This window comes from Syngnathus typhle, linkage group LG21 (genome assembly GCF_033458585.1).
Source record: "Syngnathus typhle isolate RoL2023-S1 ecotype Sweden linkage group LG21, RoL_Styp_1.0, whole genome shotgun sequence".
Lineage (NCBI taxonomy): Eukaryota > Metazoa > Chordata > Actinopteri > Syngnathiformes > Syngnathidae > Syngnathus > Syngnathus typhle.
The window spans coordinates 8,424,628-8,446,137 of NC_083758.1; the positions used below are offsets into that span (position 1 = coordinate 8,424,628).

The 21,510-nt window shown below is 53.1% G+C and overlaps 2 protein-coding genes and 1 long non-coding RNA gene across 6 annotated transcripts; 2 read left to right on the top strand and 1 right to left on the bottom strand.

Annotated features, from left to right (window-relative positions):
* Positions 1-804: 804 nt before the first annotated feature.
* Positions 805-14,191, top strand: plxnb2a.1 (plexin b2a, tandem duplicate 1). 2 transcript variants are annotated; one of them, XM_061268200.1, is made up of 41 exons: positions 805-1,088; positions 2,977-3,029; positions 4,468-4,982; positions 5,057-5,383; positions 5,443-5,581; positions 5,664-5,806; positions 5,872-6,051; positions 6,121-6,255; positions 6,333-6,433; positions 6,531-6,657; positions 6,728-6,890; positions 7,013-7,124; positions 7,205-7,316; positions 7,394-7,495; positions 7,555-7,650; positions 8,024-8,111; positions 8,180-8,343; positions 8,406-8,554; positions 8,630-8,765; positions 8,862-8,998; positions 9,071-9,253; positions 9,344-9,455; positions 9,508-9,714; positions 9,799-9,882; positions 9,950-10,045; positions 10,110-10,246; positions 10,325-10,425; positions 10,484-10,710; positions 10,775-11,023; positions 11,099-11,245; positions 11,354-11,431; positions 11,519-11,597; positions 11,670-11,770; positions 11,838-11,919; positions 11,985-12,136; positions 12,217-12,377; positions 12,455-12,602; positions 12,671-12,735; positions 12,806-12,881; positions 12,958-13,032; positions 13,100-14,191. In XM_061268200.1, the coding sequence occupies exons 1-41, from the start codon at positions 820-822 to the stop codon at positions 13,202-13,204; spliced, it is 5,913 nt and encodes a 1,970-aa protein (XP_061124184.1). In that variant the 5' UTR covers positions 805-819; the 3' UTR covers positions 13,205-14,191. The 2 variants fall into 2 exon arrangements, with proteins under 2 accessions (XP_061124184.1, XP_061124185.1); XM_061268201.1 differs by having other exon boundaries at positions 992-1,088; positions 2,977-3,037.
* A 1,942-nt stretch (positions 14,192-16,133) lies between these two features.
* Positions 16,134-18,164, top strand: LOC133145131 (uncharacterized). Its single transcript, XR_009710831.1, has 3 exons — positions 16,134-16,654; positions 17,210-17,909; positions 17,995-18,164. It is a non-coding gene; the product is annotated as an uncharacterized LOC133145131 (long non-coding RNA).
* On the bottom strand, positions 16,959-21,344 carry mdm2 (MDM2 proto-oncogene). 3 transcript variants are annotated; one of them, XM_061268265.1, is made up of 13 exons: positions 21,224-21,329; positions 19,956-20,164; positions 19,752-19,814; positions 19,574-19,648; positions 19,352-19,485; positions 19,223-19,272; positions 19,074-19,138; positions 18,891-18,978; positions 18,638-18,825; positions 18,434-18,565; positions 18,277-18,354; positions 18,077-18,209; positions 16,959-17,864 (listed from the first exon to the last, which is right to left on the bottom strand). In XM_061268265.1, exons 3-13 carry the CDS (start codon positions 19,800-19,802, stop codon positions 17,413-17,415), a joined length of 1,446 nt encoding a protein of 481 aa, XP_061124249.1. In that variant the 5' UTR covers positions 19,803-19,814; positions 19,956-20,164; positions 21,224-21,329; the 3' UTR covers positions 16,959-17,412. The 3 variants fall into 3 exon arrangements, with proteins under 3 accessions (XP_061124249.1, XP_061124250.1, XP_061124248.1); XM_061268266.1 differs by lacking the exon at positions 19,956-20,164 and having other exon boundaries at positions 18,277-18,351; positions 21,224-21,344; XM_061268264.1 differs by lacking the exon at positions 19,956-20,164 and having other exon boundaries at positions 21,224-21,343.
* Between the last annotated feature and the right edge of the window lie 166 nt (positions 21,345-21,510).

Genomic DNA, 21,510 nt, shown 5'->3' on the forward strand with positions numbered 1-21,510 from the left:
TACGTTATTGCCGCGCTAGAAGCACGCTAATCCCGTTTAAATGCAGCTTCATTTCTCATATTATGACCATTATTACCATTTCATTGACTCCATTTCCATGATGGAGTCCACTGCCTTTCCAACACACACGCAAATTGAGGTGTGCGTGCCTGCATCCATCTCATTTACATGCTCATGAATCATTCATAAGTGACACCTTATGCACACACACACACACTTCTGCTGTGGGCAGTGTTCTAATGAGGTGTTGGAAGTCTTTTTCAAACAAAGGCAGCAGCGAGTAAAGGAGCTGCCCTCAGGGCCAGCAGCTTTCCATACCTCTCATTTGCACTAGGAACAGGTTAGATTGGGGTTAGGTCAATTCTTGACTGGGATCCTGATGTTGACCTTTTGAACTCTGTCTGATCATGGAGCCAAGGGGCGGGTTCCTCCCTGAACACATGCATGTGTTCTTCTTCTTCTCTGCCTTCCCAGCAACACGGAAGCGTTAGGAAGCACGGTTTCTCCTGGCGCTAATTCTCCGACAACAAAGGCTCCTCTGTGTGCAAAGAAAGGCTCAATTAGCGGCGGGGGCCGCAGCACGCTTAAGTGGCTTTGACACAAGCAGCCGGGCCAAACCGAAAAGAAAAAAAAAAAATCTCTTTTTGCAAAGTGCTTGAAAATTCAAACCAATCCAAGTGAAACATTCAGCCTGAATATCATTACGCTTCGCAGAGGCGTTTTCTGTTCCAACATGGCCGACCAGTGGCGACGCCGCCGCCTGAAGGCACCTTGACAGACGCGCGGGGGCGCTCCAGCTGGGGGAGGAGGAAGAGGAGGATGCTTCTTCCTCATCCCAATTCCAATTCCACACACTCGTGTCGCTCAGCAGAGTTGGGTCGACGTTCGTTCACAAGAGCAGGAGATAGCGGCCGAACCGAATGCTCCTCACCCGGGAGCTGCCAAGTGACACCACGCGACTACTTGCTGTCTTTTTCACTTTTTTCACTTTTTCCTGGGAATGTCGTTGAAGTTGTTTCAGCGCAGCAGGGCGTGAGCACTTTTCTTTCGGAACTAGCTAAACCACGGGACGGGACGACGCTGCGAAGGTAAGTCCACACGCTTTAGTCCAGTAAATAGTCGGCTCCTTCTCAAGCGAGCGGCGCCCCCGTACTCCAAGCACAAATCATGCAATTTAGTGTCCAAGCGGACTTAACCGAGGCACGGTCGACTCGCCGAACCAAACTTCAGCTGATCCACCAACTAGGGAGAATTTCGGAATTTCCGGCATGGGTTTGACTTTTTGAAGTGCATCGTGCGAGCGTGTACGATGATCTTTTGGAAGTACTTTTGAGACAGGTGCTGTTACTTTTAACGCAAGGAGCGGCTGCTGCCTTTGGTTTGTTTTTGCTGCTGCTTTTGGTTTTTGCTGCTGCTTTTGTTTTTTTTGCTGCTACTTTTGGTTTGTTTGCCTGCGAGCTCTTGTGGTGTGAACTTCGGCACGAATAGCTTCGGCTTTGCTTCGCCAACCTGGAGGTGCAGGCGCCTTGCCCGCTGTTTAACAAGGCGACCTAGATGCGTGCGTTTTTGTTTTTTCCCCCCCCCTTCAAGCCGATCTGGCACGAGGGGACGAGTGGAATGTGTCTGGGACCAATCAGTACGCAGAACATCTGGAGCCTCTCACAGGCTCCGTGGGCTGATCCTGTTGAGCAAGTCTGCAAAAAGAAAGCCAACACCTCACTTGATTGCACCACTCCACGTCGCTCAATAAAATGCCAATAAAAAAGAGAGCAGCAAGTTGTTTAAAAGAAAAAAATGTGGGCCAGATAAGGACTGTCATTTCTGCTCTGATGGGGGACAGAGACTCCTCCCGACCTTTGGCTTTTCAACCACATGTGAAATATGCACAATCTGTGTTGGTCCATCTAGTGGTGGTCCAATCTGAAAATATGGCTTTTATGATTGGCTGTCGATTTCGTAAAGACTGAGAAATGAAAAGAATGAGAAAATGTGGTTTGAATTTGCGAGTTGCTGGACCGGTGCTGTAGAAGATCCCTCCCTCCCTCCCTCCCTACTGTACTTTATGTTTTTCTTCTCTGAGGTGAGTCATGCCATGACAATTCGGCATCCAGCCGTTTTTTTTTTTGCGACAAGATGAGGAGCATGATGCAAGACGCAACACTGGCAACTTTTGTCACACAGGAAGCGAGCCAGCGAGCGGGCAGCAAGGTCGCCGAGGTCAGAGGACGCTTCCCTCTCGCTTTGCTTCCACAACGCCGCTTTGAGTCGATGCCACGCTAGTTAGCATTGCCTAGTCCAGCACGAGGAGGATTTTTAGAATGGCAACACGTTGGCCCTTAGCACAAAAAAGGGAAGTGTGAGCCTTTGTGTGTTTGCACATCAGTGGCGTGTGTGTGTGTGTGTGTTTGTCCCGTATTTGGTTTTCCTGCAAATGTTCAAAGGTCGTGTTTGCATGTGAGGAGACTTGCCTCGTGACCTTCCACCCCCTCGAAGTGCGAGTATGTTTGCCACGCACAACAGTCATCTGCGCGTGAATTTTTCAAGGCCGACTGGAGCCAAAAAAAAAAATTTCGCTCGTGCGTGGAGCGTCCTGGTTGTCAACGCAAGTGCGCGTTTGAGGCGCTAACGCTAACGTGATGTCTTCAAGCTGTTTTGGGGGGAAAAAAAACAAAGCTAAGCTTAAGTTGAGCCATGTGTGATGTCAGCAAGCGGATGGCGCTTGGAGATCCTCGCCACATCTTTTGAAGCGCTGCCCAGCTGCCAATAATGGGACTTGGCGACATCTTAAACGCTGGAACTCAAACTATTATGTCAACATTCCAAAATGGCCCCCTCCTCGATTGGACAAAAGTAGTGCTATGCTACCGTTTTGCTTACGAGAATGAACGGGCTTTTTGAAATCTGACAAATCCAAAAGTTTGTCAAACGGAAGTCACATTTGGGTGGAATTGACCTTTTTCTGTTTGTGTGTGTCAGGAAGGGGAGGGGCCGAGCCACTCGATGTCCCCGGACCTCATCCCGCCCCAAAAGTGAGCAGGTGAGTGGGATTTATTTTTCAACAAGCCTCCCCCGCCTCCTTAAATGGTCGTCTTTTCTTCTGGCGCAGCTTCTTTCTTTTTTTTTTCCCCTCTTTTCTTTTCCTTCCCTTTTCTTCGTCTCGCCGGGATCACTTTTCACTTTGGCCCACAGAAGGTTCCCACGGCTGTTTGAACCCAAGAGTTTCACTTCGACAAAGTAGTGCTTTGCCGCCATATTTGTTTGCCCCCCCCCCCCCATACATGCTCCAGCTCGTGCGTGGCTCAGCGGCTGACAAGTTGAAAGTTGCCGTGTCGGCAAAAAGCATTTTTTGCGCGTGTTATTTATTTTGAACGCTTGTCTCATCCCCAGCGAGTGAGTCAGCCACCGCCCGCCGCTGTGATGTGCGTGTGTCCCGCCGCCGCCGCCGGCTGCCAACTGGCATTAAAGCGTGTCGGCATGGGCTAATGCGCATTTGTGCGCGTGTGTCATTTGCGCAACGTTCCCACAAGATGCTCGGCTTTGCGGACCTCCTCCGCGTCGCTTGTCAGCTGCCGTCAACGCAAACGTCGGGGGGGGGAGCCCGCCATGCCTCGCCATGCCTCGCTGTGTTAATTATGTAAATTGCTCATTAGGAAGCCGTATGTCGCCCACATGGGGCTGCAGAATGAGGTCAGCGGCACCAAAGGAAAAGTTTTCGACTCGTGGTCAGAAAGGCTTTTTGAAGCGGCGCTCGGAAAGTTGCGTTTGAATTTCTGCACCATGTAAGCTTGGGGCCTCTAGCGCCACCTTCTGGCCTTGAAAGCCTAGCGATGGCTGCTAGGCTTTGTGAAAAGCAGCCTTTGACTTTCCAAAACAGACAGCGAGTCTCTTGCGAAGGCGCGGCAAAGTTCTGCGTGCAACAAGCCCCCACCCACCCACCCGGGTCGTGACCTCCCAAAGAGGCTCCCTCAGGAAGTTGTTGACGGCCATCCACGCAGGAAGTGGACTTCCTCTCCCCGTTGTCATCCCGCAAGCATTTTGTAGAGCCCTTTGTTTATTTATTTCTCTTCTCTTGCTTCTGGCGCTTTTTGCGGACGTCTTCTGGGAGCGGCGAATCATCAAAGAAGGCAACCATTTTTCTTGGAAGTGATAGAAGAGCATAGATGAAAAGCTAAGTTGGCTCCAGTTTGATGGCGGTGTCGTCAGTGTCGGGCCCTCTTTGTCCCGCGGGCTGGCTCGGCTCTTTGTGCCCGGCCCGGCCGTGCCCCGCTGGCACCATTGTGTCCTCTGTGGGCTTTTCATTTCACGGGCTCGTCCTTTTCTTCTGACAAATTAGTCTACTTCCAATTTTGCCTGCCGCCGGTCGTTTCTTGACGCCTGTCGATTGTTGGATTGCAAGTGGCTCTAAGAAAGAACCTTGCGGGACACCGCAAGTTCAATCCGACCTCTTGTCTGTTTATCTTTGAGCAGCTGCGATGGCGCGCCGCTGGGCGTGGCCGTTCCTGGTCACCGCGGCGAGCGCGCTCCTCTGCGTCTCCTGCGCCAAGAACCCAGAGTTCCACTCCGACACGCTCATCAACAACGTGGTCCAAGACCCCCGCACGGGGCGTCTGTACGTGGGCGCCGTCAACGCCCTCTACCAGCTGTCGGCCGACCTTCTGGCGGAAGCCCGCGTGGAGACGGGACCCCGGCGGGACAACCGGCAGTGCACGCCGCCCGTGACGGACACCTGCGAGGACGCGGTCGAGACGGACAACCACAACAAGCTCCTCCTGGTGCACGGCGCCGAGGACAGGCTGGTGGTGTGCGGCAGCGTCTTCAGGGGCATCTGCTCGCTGCGCAACCTCAGCGACGTGGAGCACGTCATCTACTTCAGCGACAACAAAGGCGAGAAGTCGTACGTGGTGAGCACCGAGGAAAGCGTCTCGGTGGTGGGCGTCATGTCCTACTTCACCAAGGAGAGGGACAACTTCACCGTCTTCCTGGTGAGGAGCCGCTCCCGTCAAATTCTTTGGCGACCGACCGCCCCGCCTGAATGCTCCTCCCGCCCCGACGCTAGGTCGCTAAAGGCTACGGCAGCCACGACAGCACCAAGCTGATCTCCACGCGCATCCTGCGGGACTACGGCGAGTGGAACATCTTCGAGAACATCATCGACGCCTCGGCCGTGCAGGCCAACCCCTTTGTGCTGCGCTACCTGCACAACTTCCGCTTCGCCTTTAAGGACGGCCATTTTGTCTACTTCCTCTTCTCGCGCACGCTGGGCGTGCAGGACACCAAGAACTTCACCTTCATCTCGCGCATGTGCCAGGACGACCAGAGTTACTACTCGTACACGGAGCTGCCGCTCAACTGCAGCGCCGACAACCGCTTCAATAAAGTTCAGGTATTTGGCTCCTTTTGAAAAAGCCACAACGTCATCTTAACGGGGGGGATCTGCCGCAGGCCGCCTACGTGACGACGCCGGGCGAGGTTTTGGCCCAGAATCTGACGCGGTCGGGCAAGTACGGGCACATCCTGGCTTCCGACAAGGTTCTCTTTGTCACCTTCACTTCCGACGAAGACCCGAGCATCTCGGCCATGTGTAGGTCTCCTTTCCCCATGGCCAAAGTGGCGCTAGCTAGCGCGGGCAACTTGAGCCTTGTGCTCCTTGCTGTGTTTGCCAGGCATGTACCCTCTGCGCGCCATCAACACCAGGCTGCTGGAGATCATCGGCGCCTGCTACAGCAACGGCGGCCTCATCCACGGCAGTCCGGCCGTCTACTCGCCCTACTCCACCAAGTCGGGCGGTCTGTGCAGCAGCAATCAGGTAAGCCTTGGGAGAGTTAGCGCTTTGACACGTTGTCATTATTTATTTTTTATTGCCGACCTCAGCCCAATAGGGGGGCCAAGTTCAAGTGCGGCGCCGAGTTCCTGCCGTCGCCGCTGGCCGGCAAAGCCGACGTGGCCCTGGTGGCCGAGCCCTCCCTGATCCGCAAGGGCGTCATGACCGCCGTGGCCGTTTCCGTGGAGATGGGCCACGCCGTGGCCTTCCTGGGCATGGCCAACGGAGAAGTACGTCACGCTCGATTTGTCTTTGAGCAACAACAAAAAAAAAAAAAACGTTTCCCTTTTGTTTTCCAGGTGCTCAAGTTGCATCTGTCGGCCCACCCGGAGCTTTACGGCCGGGCGTCCAACGAAGTGACGGGCGACAAAGTCAACAAGGACCTGCTGCTGGATTCTCAGCTGCAGCACTTGTACATCGCCAGCGGGAAGAAGGTGCTCTCCCTCGGCATTTCACACCTCGTTGTCGCTGACAACCAACGTTGCTCTTTATCGCTGTGTCATGAACTTAGATGTCCAAGGTTCCCGTGCAATCGTGCCACCTGAAGACGGACTGCCAGTCCTGCATGTCCCTCAAGGATCCCTACTGCGGCTGGTGTGTTTTGGAGGGAAGGTAGGCCAAAGCGCCTTAGCTTAGCGCCTTAGCTTAGCGCTTTAGCTTAGCGCCTCAGCTTAGCGCTTTAGCTTTGCGCCGCACTCGTCCGTCGCAGGTGCACCAGGCAGCACGAGTGCGGCAGGTCGTCGGTGGAGAACACGTGGCTGTGGTCGCCCAATCAGCAGTGCGTGGAGATTCGGGCCTTCGACCCGCTGAGCCTCAGCTGCCACAAGACGCAGCAGGTGCGGCCGTGTTTTGCCGGGGGTGGCGGCGTCCAAAGCCACCAAGCGACCGTGGTTTGCCCTTCCCCAGGTGGACATCAGCGTTCCGGCGCTGCCCCGCCTCCGGCAGTCGGACGGGCTGCGCTGCCTCTTCAACGGGTCCTTCAGCGACGGCGTGGTGATGGGCAGCCCGGCCGTCATCATCTGTTCCCTGCCGGACCCCTCGGACATCCCGCCCACGCCTGAGCATCAAGGTAAGCCGGTCGTCATTTCTCGGAAAGGAACCGCTTCGTGGGTTTGAAAGTGGCTCTAGGAAAGAACCTTGAGGGCCACCGGCGGACGTTCGCTCACGCCACGCATTTGCCCGTGTGTTCAGACCACGTGTCGATCCCCGTGCAAATTGTGGTGAACGACAAGATCGTGGTGACGTCGGGACGATATCGCTTCTACAACTGTTCGGCGACGGTCCGGAAGAATCCCAACACGCCGTGAGCCCGCCCACTCGCAAACGCAGACACCCACCCGTATGTCGTGGTTTGTGGTTGGACGCGTCCCCCGTGCCTTCCAGGTGCATCTCCTGCGTGACCAGCGAGTGGGGCTGCCAGTGGAACGCTCGAGAGCACCGATGCAGCGACACGGACGGCGCGGCGGACGCCGGCCACATCATCAAACCTCAACAGGTTGGACCTTCCTTCCCTCCTTCCTTTGCAACGGCGCACGAGCCAATCTGACCTTGTCGTCTTTGCGCCGGTCCAAGCCGGAGCGCTGTCCTCAGTTCGAGTCTCCGGAGCCGCTGCTGATCCCCGTGGGCTTCGAGGTCCCCATCAGCTTCCGGGGAAGCAACCTCGACATCTACTCGGTGAGGACGCCGAAATGGGTGGAGCTTTGGCCAAGATTAAAAATGGATGTCGCCGTCAGGGCCGCAAATTCGTGATGGGCACGGAGCTGATGAAGGAAACGGAGGAGGAGGTGATGCAGGAGCCCGGCTCCAACTTTCGATTTCGAGGATATGAGGTAACCGCCTCCCGGAGTTCTTCTGCTTTTATTTGATCTTGGACTCTATTGACATTCATATTTCCAGAGTCTATTTACTTTTCATCCGGCACCGCAATGCTTAGCATAACTAATAGGCTTGAAAAGTGATGCGACAGCGCCCCCTGGGGGCTGACACGACTTTAAGCTCTTTTCTTCACCGTCCGCCTCGCTAAGCGCAAACGGTTTTTTTTTCCGGTTGCTGTTATTCCGCTTTGACGGATGAGCCGACCTTTGCGAGAAAATGCCGAGTCATCAATCGTCCGCTCCCGAATCTCTGTGATGGATTGCATTTCCGATTGTGTGTGTGTGTGTGTGTGTGTGTGTGTGTGTGTGTGTGTGTGTGCGTGGGCAGTTTTCCTACAGCAAACGGCAGGAGGTGAACGTTTCCTTCCATGTCATCGAACGGGACACCAAGCGCAAGATTGACAGCACGCTCACAGGTGAGGGAGGGGGGGAGGAAAATGTCGCCGCCACCGCCGCCTTCAACGTGTCTTGGTGTGTGTGACAGTGACGGTGTACAACTGCTCGGTGTCCCGGGCCGACTGCAGCCTGTGCAAGCACGCCGACGCCGAGTACCATTGCGTGTGGTGCGCCGCCTCGCGGGCCTGCGTCTACCGCCACTTGTGTCCGGCGCCACCGCCCGCCTTATGCCCCGCCCCTCAGATTACCGACGTAAGGCGACGCCTTCGCCACCCCTCCCCTTCCCTGTGCGCTTTGACGGTTGGGCTTTTCAGATCGTCCCTCGCTTCGGGCCGCTCAACGGCAGCATCTCGGTGACCATCAGAGGTTCCAACATGGGCATCAAGCAGGCTGACGTCAAGCGCATCAGCGTGGCCGGCGTGGAGTGTCGCCACCTGCCAGACAAATATTCCGTCTCCACCAGGTATTGATGGACAGAAAAAGTCCTCACCCCCCTGTTCAAGCGCTAACATCTCAGCATCTTCGCTTTCCCCGTCAGCGTGGTGTGCGAGATCGGGCCGGCCAAGCGCCCGCCGCCGTCCGACCTGCCGGTGGAGTCCAGCAACAGCGGCGTGGTGGAGGTGGAGGTGGACGGAGGGCGCACGGGAAGGTCTCAGGTGGTCTTCACCTATCGGGTGAGTCCACCGGATGGCCGTCCACCGGATGGCCGTCCACCGGATGGCCGTCTCGTTGTCCGCGCAGAGTGGAAAGCTGGTGTCCCTTTTGTTCAGGACCCCAAGCCGGACGCGGTGCATCCCGCCAAAGGCCCGGCGGCCGGCGGCACCGTCATCACCATCGGCGGGCGAGACCTGGACACGGCCTCCCAGGATGATGTCACCGTCTCGGTGGGCGGAGTCCCATGTCGAGTGTGAGCGCCCGTTGACAAAGAACGTTTGGAGAAGCTTGGACGTGGCAAAATCCACCTTTGCTTCCCCGGCAGTCTGTCCTTCGGCGACATCATCACGTGTAAGACGGGAAAATACCGCGGGCCCAAGGTTCCGTCCGACCTGCTGGCGGTGAAGGTGAACTACGGGCGCAACACCAGCAAGGAGGTGGCGGCCGCCTTCCAGTACGCCGACAACCCCAAGATCGCCGATTACTCGCCCAAGTCCAGCTTTGTGTGGTGAGCGCCTGGGACGCCGTCGGGCTTTGTGGTCGCCGTTCGGCTTTTTGGTCTTTGGCGTGAGCTTTTGTTGCTCGCTCACTGGCTCAGCGGCGGGCGGCGCATCGTCGTGACGGGAAGCGGCTTCCATCTGATCCAGAGGGCCACGTTGAAGGTGGTGCCCGTCGCCGATGACTTCTCGCAGGACAACGCCACCGTGGAGGTAAGCCCACGTCCTCCGTCTCGCCGTGGGTGCCTGAAGCGTTTGTCTCCAGTTTGCGCAGGAGTCGCTGAGCAAGAACGACAGCGTGCTGGAGTTCCTGTCGCCGGCGGTGATCTGGAGCGACAGCCGCTCGCTGCGCACCGTCCTGCTGCTGGACAACGCCGAGGAGGAGCTCAAGGCCTTCAGCTACCACCCCGACCCCACCTTCAACGAGCTCCCCAAGACCGTCCTCACCGGGACCAGCGTCATCATCGTCACCGTGAGTCGGCGCTCTTTTGCGGTCCGCGCTCGTCCTCCTTTGCGGCCCGCGCTCGTCATTGGCTCCTCCTTCTGCCGAGCGCAGGGTCGAGGCTTCGCCAAGGCCATGACGGCGCTGGAGGCGCAGGCCTTTGTCGGGGACGCTTTCTGCAACGTCAGCATCCTTCAGGTAAGGAGCCCATTTGCTCCATCTGGACTTGCGATGAGGCCTCACGCCCCCTTGTGGACGGTGACAGGACGACAAGTTGATCCTGGACGCGCCGTCGTCCCAGCCCCGCGCTCGATCGAAACGCCAACGGCGAGATGCTGCCAACGACCCTCTGGAGCTGGTGGTAAGCGCTCGCTCGCTCCCGACGCCGGCCGGACCCTTTGCCCGCGTGACACATCCTCGCCCAGGTGAAGTTCGGTCACGGTGAGTGGGTGGTGGGCTCCGTCTACTACGCGTGGAAGGACGACATCCCCCTGGCCATCATCATCCCCGCCGTCGTGGTGCCCATGCTGCTCTTCATCGCCGTGTCCGTCTACTGCTACAGGTGAGAGCGCCGCACCTCGCCGCCGCCGCACCTCGCCGCCGCCGCACCTCGCCACCGCCTCACTTCCTCTCGCCGCAGGAGGAAGAGCCGGCAGGCCGAGCGCGAGTACGAGAAGGTCAAGCATCAGCTGGAGAATTTGGAGGAGAGCGTGAGAGATCGCTGCAAAAAGGAGTTCACAGGTAGGCTCCAAACACGTGACCTTGAGAAGATAGAGAAAACGACCTCATGGCCTTTCAGACCTGATGATGGAGATGGAGGACCAGACCAGCGAGCTGAGCGAAGCGCGCATCCCCTTCCTGGACTACAAGACGTACACGGACCGCAACCTCTTCCTGCCCTCCAAGGACGGCGCCGCCTCGGTGCTGGCGGGACGCGTGCGCTTCCCGGAGTCCCGCCGGGCCATCGTCACGCAGGCTCTCAACCAGTTCTCCAACCTGCTCAACAGCAAGCCCTTCCTCGTCAACGTCAGTCCCGCTTCCCGTTTGCCCGCCGAGCAGCTTTGGAGCGGCTTTTCTTTCTCTTCCGTAGTTCATCCACACGCTGGAGAGCCAGCCGGACTTCAACGCGCGCGCCCGCGGCGATTTCGCCTCCCTCCTGACGGTGGCGCTGCACGGCAAGCTGGTCTACTACACCGACATCACCAGGACGCTCCTCCTGGAGCTCATCGACGAGCACGTGAACAATAAGAACCCCAAGCTCATGCTCAGGAGGTCGGAGACGGTGGTGGAGAGGATGTTGTGCAACTGGATGTCCGTCTGTCTCTACCAGTTCCTCAGGGTGAAGCCCGCCCGCACGCGCAATTCGTGTTAGCATAGCCACTTGACGGCGCCACGCCATTTTGCCGTGTTGCAGGATAGCGCCGGTGAGCCACTTTACAAGCTGTTGAAGGCGCTCAAGCACCAGGTGGAGAAAGGACCTGTGGACGCCAAGGTCAAGAAGGCCAAATACACGCTCAACGACACGGGGCTGCTGGGAGACGACGTGGAGTATTCCGTGCTGGTCGGTAACAGACACAAATTACATTGGCTGCTAGCTTAAGGCTAACCTATTGAGCAAAACCCCATAGGCAAGCTAATGGAAGTTAGCGTCACCTTTGTTTGGTTTTAGACCCTGCAGGTGCTGGTGCACGGCGAAGGTCCAGATGTGACGCCGGTGAAGGTTCTCAACTGCGACACCATTTCTCAGGTGCTCCATTCGAACTTCTCCTTCATTTGATTGGCTCCTTACTTTTCATTGACGGACGGACCGACTGACGTTTGCTCCACTGCACAGGTGAAGGAGAAGATCATCGATCAAGTGTACAGGAATCTTCCGTACTCGCAGAGGCCAAAAGTGGAGAGCGTGGCGCTCGGTAATCTCATCGATTGATTGATTGATCGATCGCTGAGCAGCGTTTTTGATCGATTGGATCGTTACGGTCCAGAGTGGCGTCCCGGCTCCACGGGTCAGATTCTGTCCGACCTCGACCTGACGTCGCAGAAGGAAGGACGCTGGAAGCGACTCAACACTCTGGCTCACTACAACGTAAGAATATTGATGATGAGGTCATCACGCGACCCGGGCGATGACATCACGTGTGCGCTCCCGGCAGGTTCGGGACAACGCCACGCTGGTTCTGTCCAAGGTTTTGCACACGCAGTCCTTCCACCAGCACCCGGACAACTCTGAAGAGCGTAAGCATGCGCCTGCGCTAGGCTCGCGCGGCTAACGGGAGTGGCTAACCCTGCGGCGGCGGCAGGGAACGCCCTGCTGGAGGACGACAACACCTTCCACCTGGTGCGGGCGGCCGACGAGCTGGACGAGGTCAAGTCCAAGCGAGGCAGCATGAAGGACAAGTCCATGACCAAAGCCATCACGGAGATTTACCTGACCCGCCTGCTCTCCGTCAAGGTGCGGAACCCGAGCTAATGGTTGCGCTAGCTGGCTGGCTCGGCGCCTAACGTTGGACTTTGCCGCCCGCGCCTCTGCAGGGCACGCTGCAGCAGTTTGTGGACGACTTCTTCCGCAGCGTTCTGTGCTCCAGCGCCGCCGTCCCGCCTCCCGTCAAGTACTTCTTTGACTTCCTGGACGAGCAGGCGCTGCGGCACGACAACGTGGACGAGGAGACGCTGCACATCTGGAAGACCAACAGGTGGCGCCGCCGGCCGGCCGGCCGGCTCACCCCTCGCGACCAACCCGGGCCGGCTTTAACCCTGAGCTCGTCCTCAGCCTGCCGCTGCGCTTTTGGGTGAACATCCTGCGCAACCCCCACTTCGTCTTTGACGTGCACGTGAACGAGGTGGTGGACGCCTCGCTGCACGTCATCGCCCAGACCTTCATGGACGCCTGCACCAAGACCGAGCACAAACTCAGCCGGGTACGCGTGGCTCCGAAGCGCCGTCTTTGCAGCTTGCCCACATCCGCTTGCGTTTGGCCCCCCTCTAGGAGTCGCCGAGCAACAAGCTGCTCTACGCCAAGGAGATCTCCACCTACAAGAAGATGGTGGACGAGTGAGTCCCGCGCATACACAAAAAGAGCTCTCGCTCACACACAGTGATGTTCCACATTTGTCTTGGGCAGTTACTACAAAGGAATCCGGCAGATGGTTCCCGTCAGCGACCAGGACATGAACACGTACCTTGCTGAGGTGTCCAGGGTATGTACGAGCACCTGCGCCTGTGCCTGCGCCTGCTGATGTGACAGTGTGTGTGTGTGTGTGTGTGTGTGTGCAGCAACACACGGACGAGCTGAACACGCAGCTGGCTTTGCATCAACTGTACCAGTACGCCAGCAAATACTACGACGCGGTGAGAACGTAGCTCTGCCTCGGCTCACGCCGGCGTCGGAGAAGCTTTGACCCCGTTTCTCTGGCAGATCATTCGGTCCCTGGACGAAGACCCGGCCGCCCAGAACCGCCAGCTGACGCTACGACTGCAGCAGATGGCCGCCGCCCTGGAGAACAAAGTGACGGATCTTTGAAAAGTCCGAAGGAGAAATCATGAAGAAGCCACCGAGGTATTTTGGACCCGTCGGAACTCTGCGCTGGCCCATGTTACTTTTGATTCTGCGTGTGAGGCGCCTGCCTGCCTTCCCAAAAAGTCACAGCAAATTGTGGACCTTCACAAAGCAAGTGTGACGATGCCTGGGACTGGAAAACGGAGAAACCGAAACGCGCTGTGTTGAATCAAGACTGAATCGTGATCTTTTTTTTCACGTGCACTTTTGTTTCTTTTATATGAATCGACTCTGTGGTACTTTTTTTTTGGTGTTATATCTTTGAAATGTGACACTTTGAAGGTTTTCTTGGTCGGTTCTGATATTCAGACGCATTTAGGACCTCTTGACACGCATTTGTTCGATTTTTTTAGGGCTGGTCGAAGCAAACTAAGTTACACGTAGCCTCAGACTTGCAAACACGCATTTTGTGGCCACAAAATGTCTTTCTTTTAATTCCCTATGTCATATCGTCGAGCCTCACGGACTTCTTTGAGGTGAGTGGAATGTTGTTGTTTTCTTGCCACCATGGAGGGAGCGCCTTCAAGTGGAGCTAGCGACCCGCTCTCGAATGTCTTTGTGACCCGTTTGTGTACGTCGACTTATTTTGAGGCTGTGAATGTAAAAGAAGAAAGCGGTACAGACGTGTCTGGGTGAAGAGCATGCTCCCACACATGATGGATGGATGGATGGATATTAGATTGTAGATGGAACCTGTGCACCAAATCCAGATGACTTGTATTTTCATGGGCAACTTTTTTCGTGAACACAAAACAGTATTTTCTGGCCACAATTTGTTTATTAGCGTAAGTGGACTATTTTGGGTGCAATGGCCACAATTTGCATTTCTTGTCAGGGGATCCATCCACTTTGCTCCCTGATGATATGTCTTTGGATGGGCCAAATGGTTACAAGATGTCTTCCACTTGTAGGCTCCAAATCTCCAATGAAATAAAAATGTTGACTGTTCAACGACATTTAAAAGGAGTCCAAAAGTCGTAACGGACTGAAGATAGAGTTTTTGATTTTTTAACTTTATTATTGTAGTTTGTTTGTATTCACAGCAAGTGACAACAACAATTAAATTAAACTTGTGCAAGTCTGCAAGGAAGAATGGGCAACTAGGACCCAAGTGAAGTGTGCAAGGGGACTAGAAAATAGAAATAAAGTTCTGTAAACAAAATATATATATATTAGCCTACACTTGCATCATATTGATAATTAGAAGTTAAAAAAAGTAAATGGTTTAATTGTATTGTTTTTATTCTAACATTTTGCGTTTTAATCGCAAACCGTTGCTTGGAAAGCTTGATTTTCTCTCTTAATTTCTAACCAACAATATAATACAGCACTACATACAAATAAGAAACGGCTCGTACATTTGTTTTGGATTCCCGGAATTTATCAACGGCAGCATTTCTCATCCTGACCGGCAGAGGGCGACATACGGTACACTTTTGCTATTTTATGGTCAAATTGAGGGAATCCAAAACGAATATTAGCGTCGTTGCATTTTTGGTTCTCGCAATATATTCTTTTTTTGTTTTAGAATAAAAACATTGCGAGAACCAAAAATGCAACGACGCGAATATTCGTTTTGGATTCCCTCAATTTGACCATAAGATCGCAAAAGTGTACCGTATGTCGCCCTCTGCCGGTCAGGATGAGAAAGGCTCCCGTTGATGAATTCTGGGAATCCAAAACAAATGTAAGAGCCGTTTCTTGAGTTGTATGTAGCGCTGTATATGTTAAATATAAGTTTAAAAAAAGCAAAAGAGCGGTTTAATTATATTGTTTTATTCTAAAACGAAAAAAGAATATATTGCGAGAACCAAAAATGCAACGACGCGAATATTCGTTTTGGATTCCCTCAATTTGACCATAAGATCGCAAAAGTGTACCGCATGTCGCCCTCTGCCGGTCAGGAAGAGAAAGGCTCCCGTTGATGAATTCCGGGAATCCAAAACAAATGGACGAGCCGTTTCTTGAGTTGAATGTAGTGCTGTATATGTTAAATATAAGTTAAAAAAAAGTAAAAGAGGGCTTTAATTGTATATCCTTTTTTCGTTTTAGAATAAAAAACAATACAATTAAAGCGCTCTTTTGATTTTTTAACTTATAAAAAGTAAAAGAGTGCTTTAATTGTATATTATTTTTTGGTTTTAGATTAAAAACAATACAATTAAAGCAATCTTTTGCTTTTTTAACTTATATTTAACATATACAGCACTACATACAACTCAAGAAACGGCTCTTACATTTGTTTTGGATTCCCGGAATTCATCAACGGGAGCCTTTCTTATACTGACCGGCAGAGGGCGACATACGGTACACTTTTGCTATCTTATGGTCAAATTGAGGGAATCCAAAACGAATATTCGCGTCGTTGTATTTTTGGTTTTCGCAATATATATATTTTTTTTCTTTTTAGAATAAAAACATTACAATTAAAGCGCTCTTTTACTTTTTTAACTTATATTTAATATATACAGCACTACATACAACTCAAGAAACGGCTGGTACATTTGTTTTGGATTCCCGGAATTCATCAACGGGAGCCTTTCTCATACTGACCGGCAGAGGGCGACATACGGTACACTTTTGCTATCATATGGTCAAATTGAGGGAATCCAAAACGAATATTCGCGTCGTTGTATTTTTGGTTCTCGCAATATATTCTTTTTTTGTTTTAGAATAAAAACAATACAATTAGACCGCTCTTTTACTTTTTTTTAACTTATATTTAACATATACAGCACTACATACAACTCAAGAAACTGCTATATATAGTCTTTTTTTGTTTTAGAATAAAAACAATAGAATTGAAGCGTTCTTTTACTTTTTTTAACTTATATTTAATATATACAGCACTACATACAACTCAAGAAACGGCTCGTACATTTGTTTTGGATTCCCGGAATTCATCAACGGGAGCCTTTCTCATACTGACCAGCAGAGGGCGACACACGGTACACTTTTGCGATCATATGGTCAAATTGAGGGAGTCCAAAACGGAATATACTGCACGAGCCGTTTCCTGCTCAACTGAGACCGCTCATGTCCCTCGTGACTCCACTTGTATTGCCACTCCGTTCCATTTCAGGTTTCTCTGTAATCGTTTGCAAATAAGTCCACCTTGCTGATTGTGTTTTTGTGTGCATGAGCAGGAAGTTGGCGCGTGCTTGGCAGGGAGTGGAGACGATGCCACAACGAAAATGCACCTTTACGGAGGAATTCGATTTTTTTCCACCACCTGGGTCGTGATGCTGAGTGGCTAACGAGTTAGGCAGGCACTTACGTGTCTGTGGCAAATCAAAGTGCCACCAACGACCTGCAGGCACACATCAATTCAGCCAAGCACACTTAAGCACCGAGGCACGGATTTCTTTTAAGACCAAGCCCGAAAATGTAGCCGAGCCGTCGTTGCAGCAGAAGGTAGGAACTATTCTTTTCATACTCTTAAGCACCATTGCCCTTATTTAACCACGGGCTCACATGTGCATCAATTGATTAAAATGTTTTGTGCAATAGTCAAAACAAAAATGTACCCTTAAAATGATTTTCAACATCAAGTCGCAAACGATTAAATGGGAATATTTGCCTTTCCGTAGAAAACTTTGATGCGTGCCGCTAGAGGGAGCCTGTGCTACACATAGAGAGAATTCTTGACTTGGTAGTAAATTTCTATCAAGTGTGTTTCTGCGTCAAGTGCATATGTGTAAGTAAATGATCACGAGCAGAATGTGAAATTTACCTTTATAACAACTTCAAATAAAGTTGGAAATCTTTATAACAACTGCAAATAAAGTTAGAAATCTCTCAATCTTATTGAAACAGCAAGAGTTCTTCAAACAACTCAACTCGATTCAAAGTGTGCGTGTGCCGGAATAAATAACAAAGGAGAAGTGTTGTGAAACGACACCGAGCTTTCGGTACACACAACATTTGTTCAAACTTGTTGAATCTAATGATTGCACTGGAACTCAACAGAGTCCGAAACATTCTGACCGCTGGACGGTGGAGACGAACAAACGAACAACCGAGGAGAACGCGACCGGCACATCTCAACTGAGGTAGACGAACAAACACGCCACGCCACGCCACGCGGGTCGAGCAAACTGGAAGGCCAGGAGCCACCTCAGCTGAACAAACACGCCACGCGGGTCACGCAAACCGGAAGGCCAGGAGCCACCTCAGCCGAGGTAGGTGAGGACCACGGCCTGGATGGGCAGGCGGCACACGGGACACAGCTTGTTGCGCTTCTTCAGCTTGCGCGCGCACACGTAGCACAACATCAGGTGGCCCGTCTTGCCGTGGATGATGCAGCCGTTCTTGGGCCGCGACTGGCAGATGAGGCACGGCTCCAGGCACGAGTCGGGCAGCCGCATGTCGGCCGACACCGTGCGCTCCACCTCGGGCCCGCCCGCAGTCATCTCCTGGGAGCTCCCCACCGTCTCCTGGGAGTTGGCGCCTGACGAAGGCTGCGAGTCACACGCCCACGACTTCTCCGGCGAGGACAAGCTGTAGGACGAGGACGGTCGCGACGGCGCCTCCTGCCAGTCGGGAGCCGACGAGACTTTGACCGCTTGGCCGTCCGGGACGTCCACGCCGTCCGGGACGTCCACGCCGTCTTCGGCGTCGGAACCTTGGGGAAGAGCGGGACAAATCACTCGCTGAACACGCGTGCGAGGTACGCATCCATCTCTCGAAATGAAAAGCTCTCGCCGCAAGATGGCAGCAAAGTGACATATTGATCCAAATGGTGTGGATTACAGGATTACATGAGGGCGGGCGGGCTCGGCGCATTTGCACATATCTCAATGTTGCCGCTGCGACGACGGCAGTCGCCCAACTGACCCGGAGCGTCGGCGCACGTGGCCGGGTGGGTGGCCGAGGCGCACAGCCAATCCTGGTGCAGACTCCAGCAGCGCAGGCAGTTCCTCGGGAGAGGTGGGTTCAACTCGTCGCAGCCGTTGCAGCGCCAGTAGTCCTGAGCACAAACGGCGAATGGCTCGAGTCCGGTCTTGCGGCCTCGGGCAATCTGACCCGCCACTCACGGCTTCGGTGATCTCCGGGTCTTCGTCAAACGAGTCGTCGGCGTCGGCGTTCTCCAATACGGTGAACTCGTACACCTGCTGCCAATGACAACAAATATGTTTGGCGGGAAGTGAATGGCGCCGCCCCGCGTCCGTCCGTCCGTCCGTGTTGTCCTACCTGGTCGTCGGTGGACAAAGAGGCGTCGTCTTCATCGTAATCGTCCGAGTCGATAGACTCCACTTCAAATTCCACGCTGAAGTTGTCGCCGTCCGAGTCGGCGGCGGCTGCGGCGGCGTCCGGCGAGGCAGACTTCAAACGCAGAGAGTCGAATGTTGAGTCAATCCACAGAGCGGCGCGAGAGAACGCCCGTCTCGTACTCACCGTGCTCTCTGAGGACTGGCTGTTGTGTGTGTTGCGCCCGCTTCCCAGTCCGCCAATCACACACCAGGACAGGCTGTCATCAAAAGTTAGCGAGTAGCTGTCCGAGCGGCTCCTCTTTGAGCCCTCGCCGTCGTCCTCGTCCGAGCCGGCGGCGTCTTTTTCCTCACCCGGCAACCCGTGGGAGGGACCTGCGGAGGGGGGGGGATGTGTTTACATCTGGACATGGCGCCTTTGGAGGCGGCCGTCCACTCACCTGCGTCGTTGCTCCTGGAGCTCCTGTTGCGCCTTCGCCGGTGGCGGCGCATGCTGGGAGGTGACGAGCTGCTTCCTACCTCATTTTCCTAATGCACAAAAAAAACGTCATTACACACCCGCTCACAAGCGCCCCATGCCATTGCCGGGCTTTTTTATTTCTATTTATTAAATGTGAGCAGACCTGCGTGGGTTGTTGCTGAGGCGTCTGGCTCCCGCTCGCAGCTTCGCCGGAGCTTTGCATCGCTTCTGCGGCACACAAGCGTTTTGACGGAATGATTTCATTTGTCTTTTCTGCTCAGGAATGAAACAGCCGCCGGCGGGACGTCCTACCTTGGCTCCTCACGTTCACCAAGTTCTTGGCAAGCATGGCAAAAAAAAGCCTGCCCCCGCCCGAAATAAGAGAAATGCTTTAAAAGGTGAGACTTGAGCACGACAATCATCCGTCGGCGTTTGGCTGACCTCGGTTCCTTGACGGAGAACCTGTCGACCCCGAGGATGCGGCCCAGCGCGTCTTGCGCGCAGTGCACAATGTGTTGCTGCTTTTTGTCGTAGAGCTGCTTCTGGATGATGTACTGGCCCAGGTAGAACAAGACCTGAGCACAAGACATTTGCAGAGTGGCTACGCGCTCTTCACAGGCCGGGTGATACTCGGCAGGTCCGGCCGCTCCGCGCCGCTCCCACCTCCTTAAAGGTCAGCACGTCTTTGGTGGCGCCCGCCAGCTTGAGCAAAGTGGACAACTCCAACTTGGGCCGCACCTGGACCCAAACAAGCAGCTAAGTGATGACACGAGTCTCGGCGAAATAGAGCAAAAAAAGAAAAAGTGGCAAGATAGCAAAAAAAAAGACAATCGCCACTTACCACTTTGTTGTCGTGGCAGGTGTCCATGTTGTCGTTCTTCTCGGTTGACATGGCGATGATAATCTGCACACAAGGGCGCACAATGTCAGTCAAACAAGTCTTCTGTTCCATCCTCGCTCTCTCTCTCGCTCTCCCTCTCCAAAACGTGAATTTGTCACCTTACTATAGCAACTCCAAAAGTCTTTGGAAAGAACAGATTCTTACCGTTCAGTCGTCCACATGTGCAAGTGCAAAGAGTTAAAGTGGCGAGTGCGAAAGCGAGAGAGTTGAGGCGGAGGCAGCCGCTGCCTCTTATACAGCCACCAGGACATGTCGGGACTAGACCGGAACGTGAGTAAACGCTGTCAAGTCCGGTGGACCTATCACAGTCAGCCCGGCTGACTCAGCGGCACGCCACTCACTCGCTGGAACAGCTGATTATATCTCACACACACACATAAACACACACAGACATGCCGGGACTAGTCCAATCAAATGACTCAACAAAAATCCAAACCGCACTAACCAGGTCCGATGTAGACATGCCCCGCATATCTGAACATAGCGTACATTCTCTTTCATGGGGGGGGAAAAAAAAGAAAGGCCTTTTTCTTGCTGGCAGAATTCTTGCCAGAAGAGACAAATCGTGCTTGTTTGTCTCACTCCCAGTTGATGTAAAGCGGACGTACAAAAACAATTAAGTGCACCAAAATGCCGAATGCAAATACGCCATAGATGCAAATGCTACTTGTAAAAACAAGCATCAAATCCGAGGATGTGACAATGACAGTAATATACTACGCTGAGATCTTCGTGTTTTTTTTTTTTTTTTACAGGAAAAAAAAAAAAAAAAAAACATTTTCCCCCGTGCCCAAAAAAGATAGTTTATGCTTAAAAATAAAATAACATAATACAGATGAGATTTGCCGGTTTCCTTTCCACCAAAAACTCCGTCCGTGACGTCACGAGCGCGTAGAGAGAAATATGCCCAGACATGTCTTGCCCGCCGCGCTTGCTAGTGAGCATGTGCGCGACATCTTTATTAACCACACTTGCCTCCGACACGGACCGACCACCTTTATTGTAGCGCAAAAAAACAAAATCTAACTAAAACTCTGAAGCAGGAGACGAGGCGAAAATGAACGCAGAGCAACAGTTACAAAGCACAAAAGTTCTCTTTGTTCACCTCTTCGGCTAAAGTTGAATTGGCGTCGTCCTCGATGGCGTTGTGCGCTGGTCGCTAAAGAAACGTTTCGACGCCATTTTAAAGACATCCTCCTTGAAGGGAAGCAGCTTTAGAGCTTGCGGAATTGTTCAACTTTCCTCCACGAAACGACTACCGTCTTCGGTCAACTCGGGCAGAAAAGGCCGAGGCTTCGCGGCCTACTAGCACGCGCCTAATTCTCGCTAACTACTGTAAATTACACGCGTCTCTCGCGAACTTGACTTGATAATATTTGATATGATTGTTGTGAATATCGGAATTGACGTACCTGTTACTCTAGAGAACCTTTTTCGTCCAATTTGTGGATTTATTCCTGTTCAAACTTCCGTTCGATGTGCTCCTGTGTACTTTTACTGTACACGTGACTGCGCCCCTAGAGGACAAACACTGACATTGCACCAGCCGTAAATCAAGTTTGAAAAAAAAGTCGTAATTAGTCGATTTACTGGGGGAACACCAATTTAAAATTGTCGATTGATTTTTCTAGAATTATCGATGCCATTGTGTAGCAAGCTAAGAGAGCAGCTTAAATTGTGTTTATTTTCTTACCTATTT

Excerpts from the sequence above, each read along its gene's own strand:
- plxnb2a.1 (XM_061268200.1), top strand. The coding sequence starts at position 820 with ATGCTTCTTCCTCATCCCAATTCCAATTCCACACACTCGTGTCGCTCA. Across the intron at positions 5,384-5,442 it reads ACCGCTTCAATAAAGTTCAG|GCCGCCTACGTGACGACGCC; the intron begins GTATTTGGCTCC and ends GATCTGCCGCAG. Across the intron at positions 12,378-12,454 it reads CACATCTGGAAGACCAACAG|CCTGCCGCTGCGCTTTTGGG; the intron begins GTGGCGCCGCCG and ends GCTCGTCCTCAG.
- mdm2 (XM_061268264.1), bottom strand. The coding sequence starts at position 19,802 with ATGTCAACCGAGAAGAACGACAACATGGACACCTGCCACGACAACAAA. Across the intron at positions 18,826-18,890 it reads CTCCAGGAGCAACGACGCAG|GTCCCTCCCACGGGTTGCCG; the intron begins GTGAGTGGACGG and ends CCCCCTCCGCAG. Across the intron at positions 18,355-18,433 it reads CTTTGTCCACCGACGACCAG|CAGGTGTACGAGTTCACCGT; the intron begins GTAGGACAACAC and ends TGTCATTGGCAG.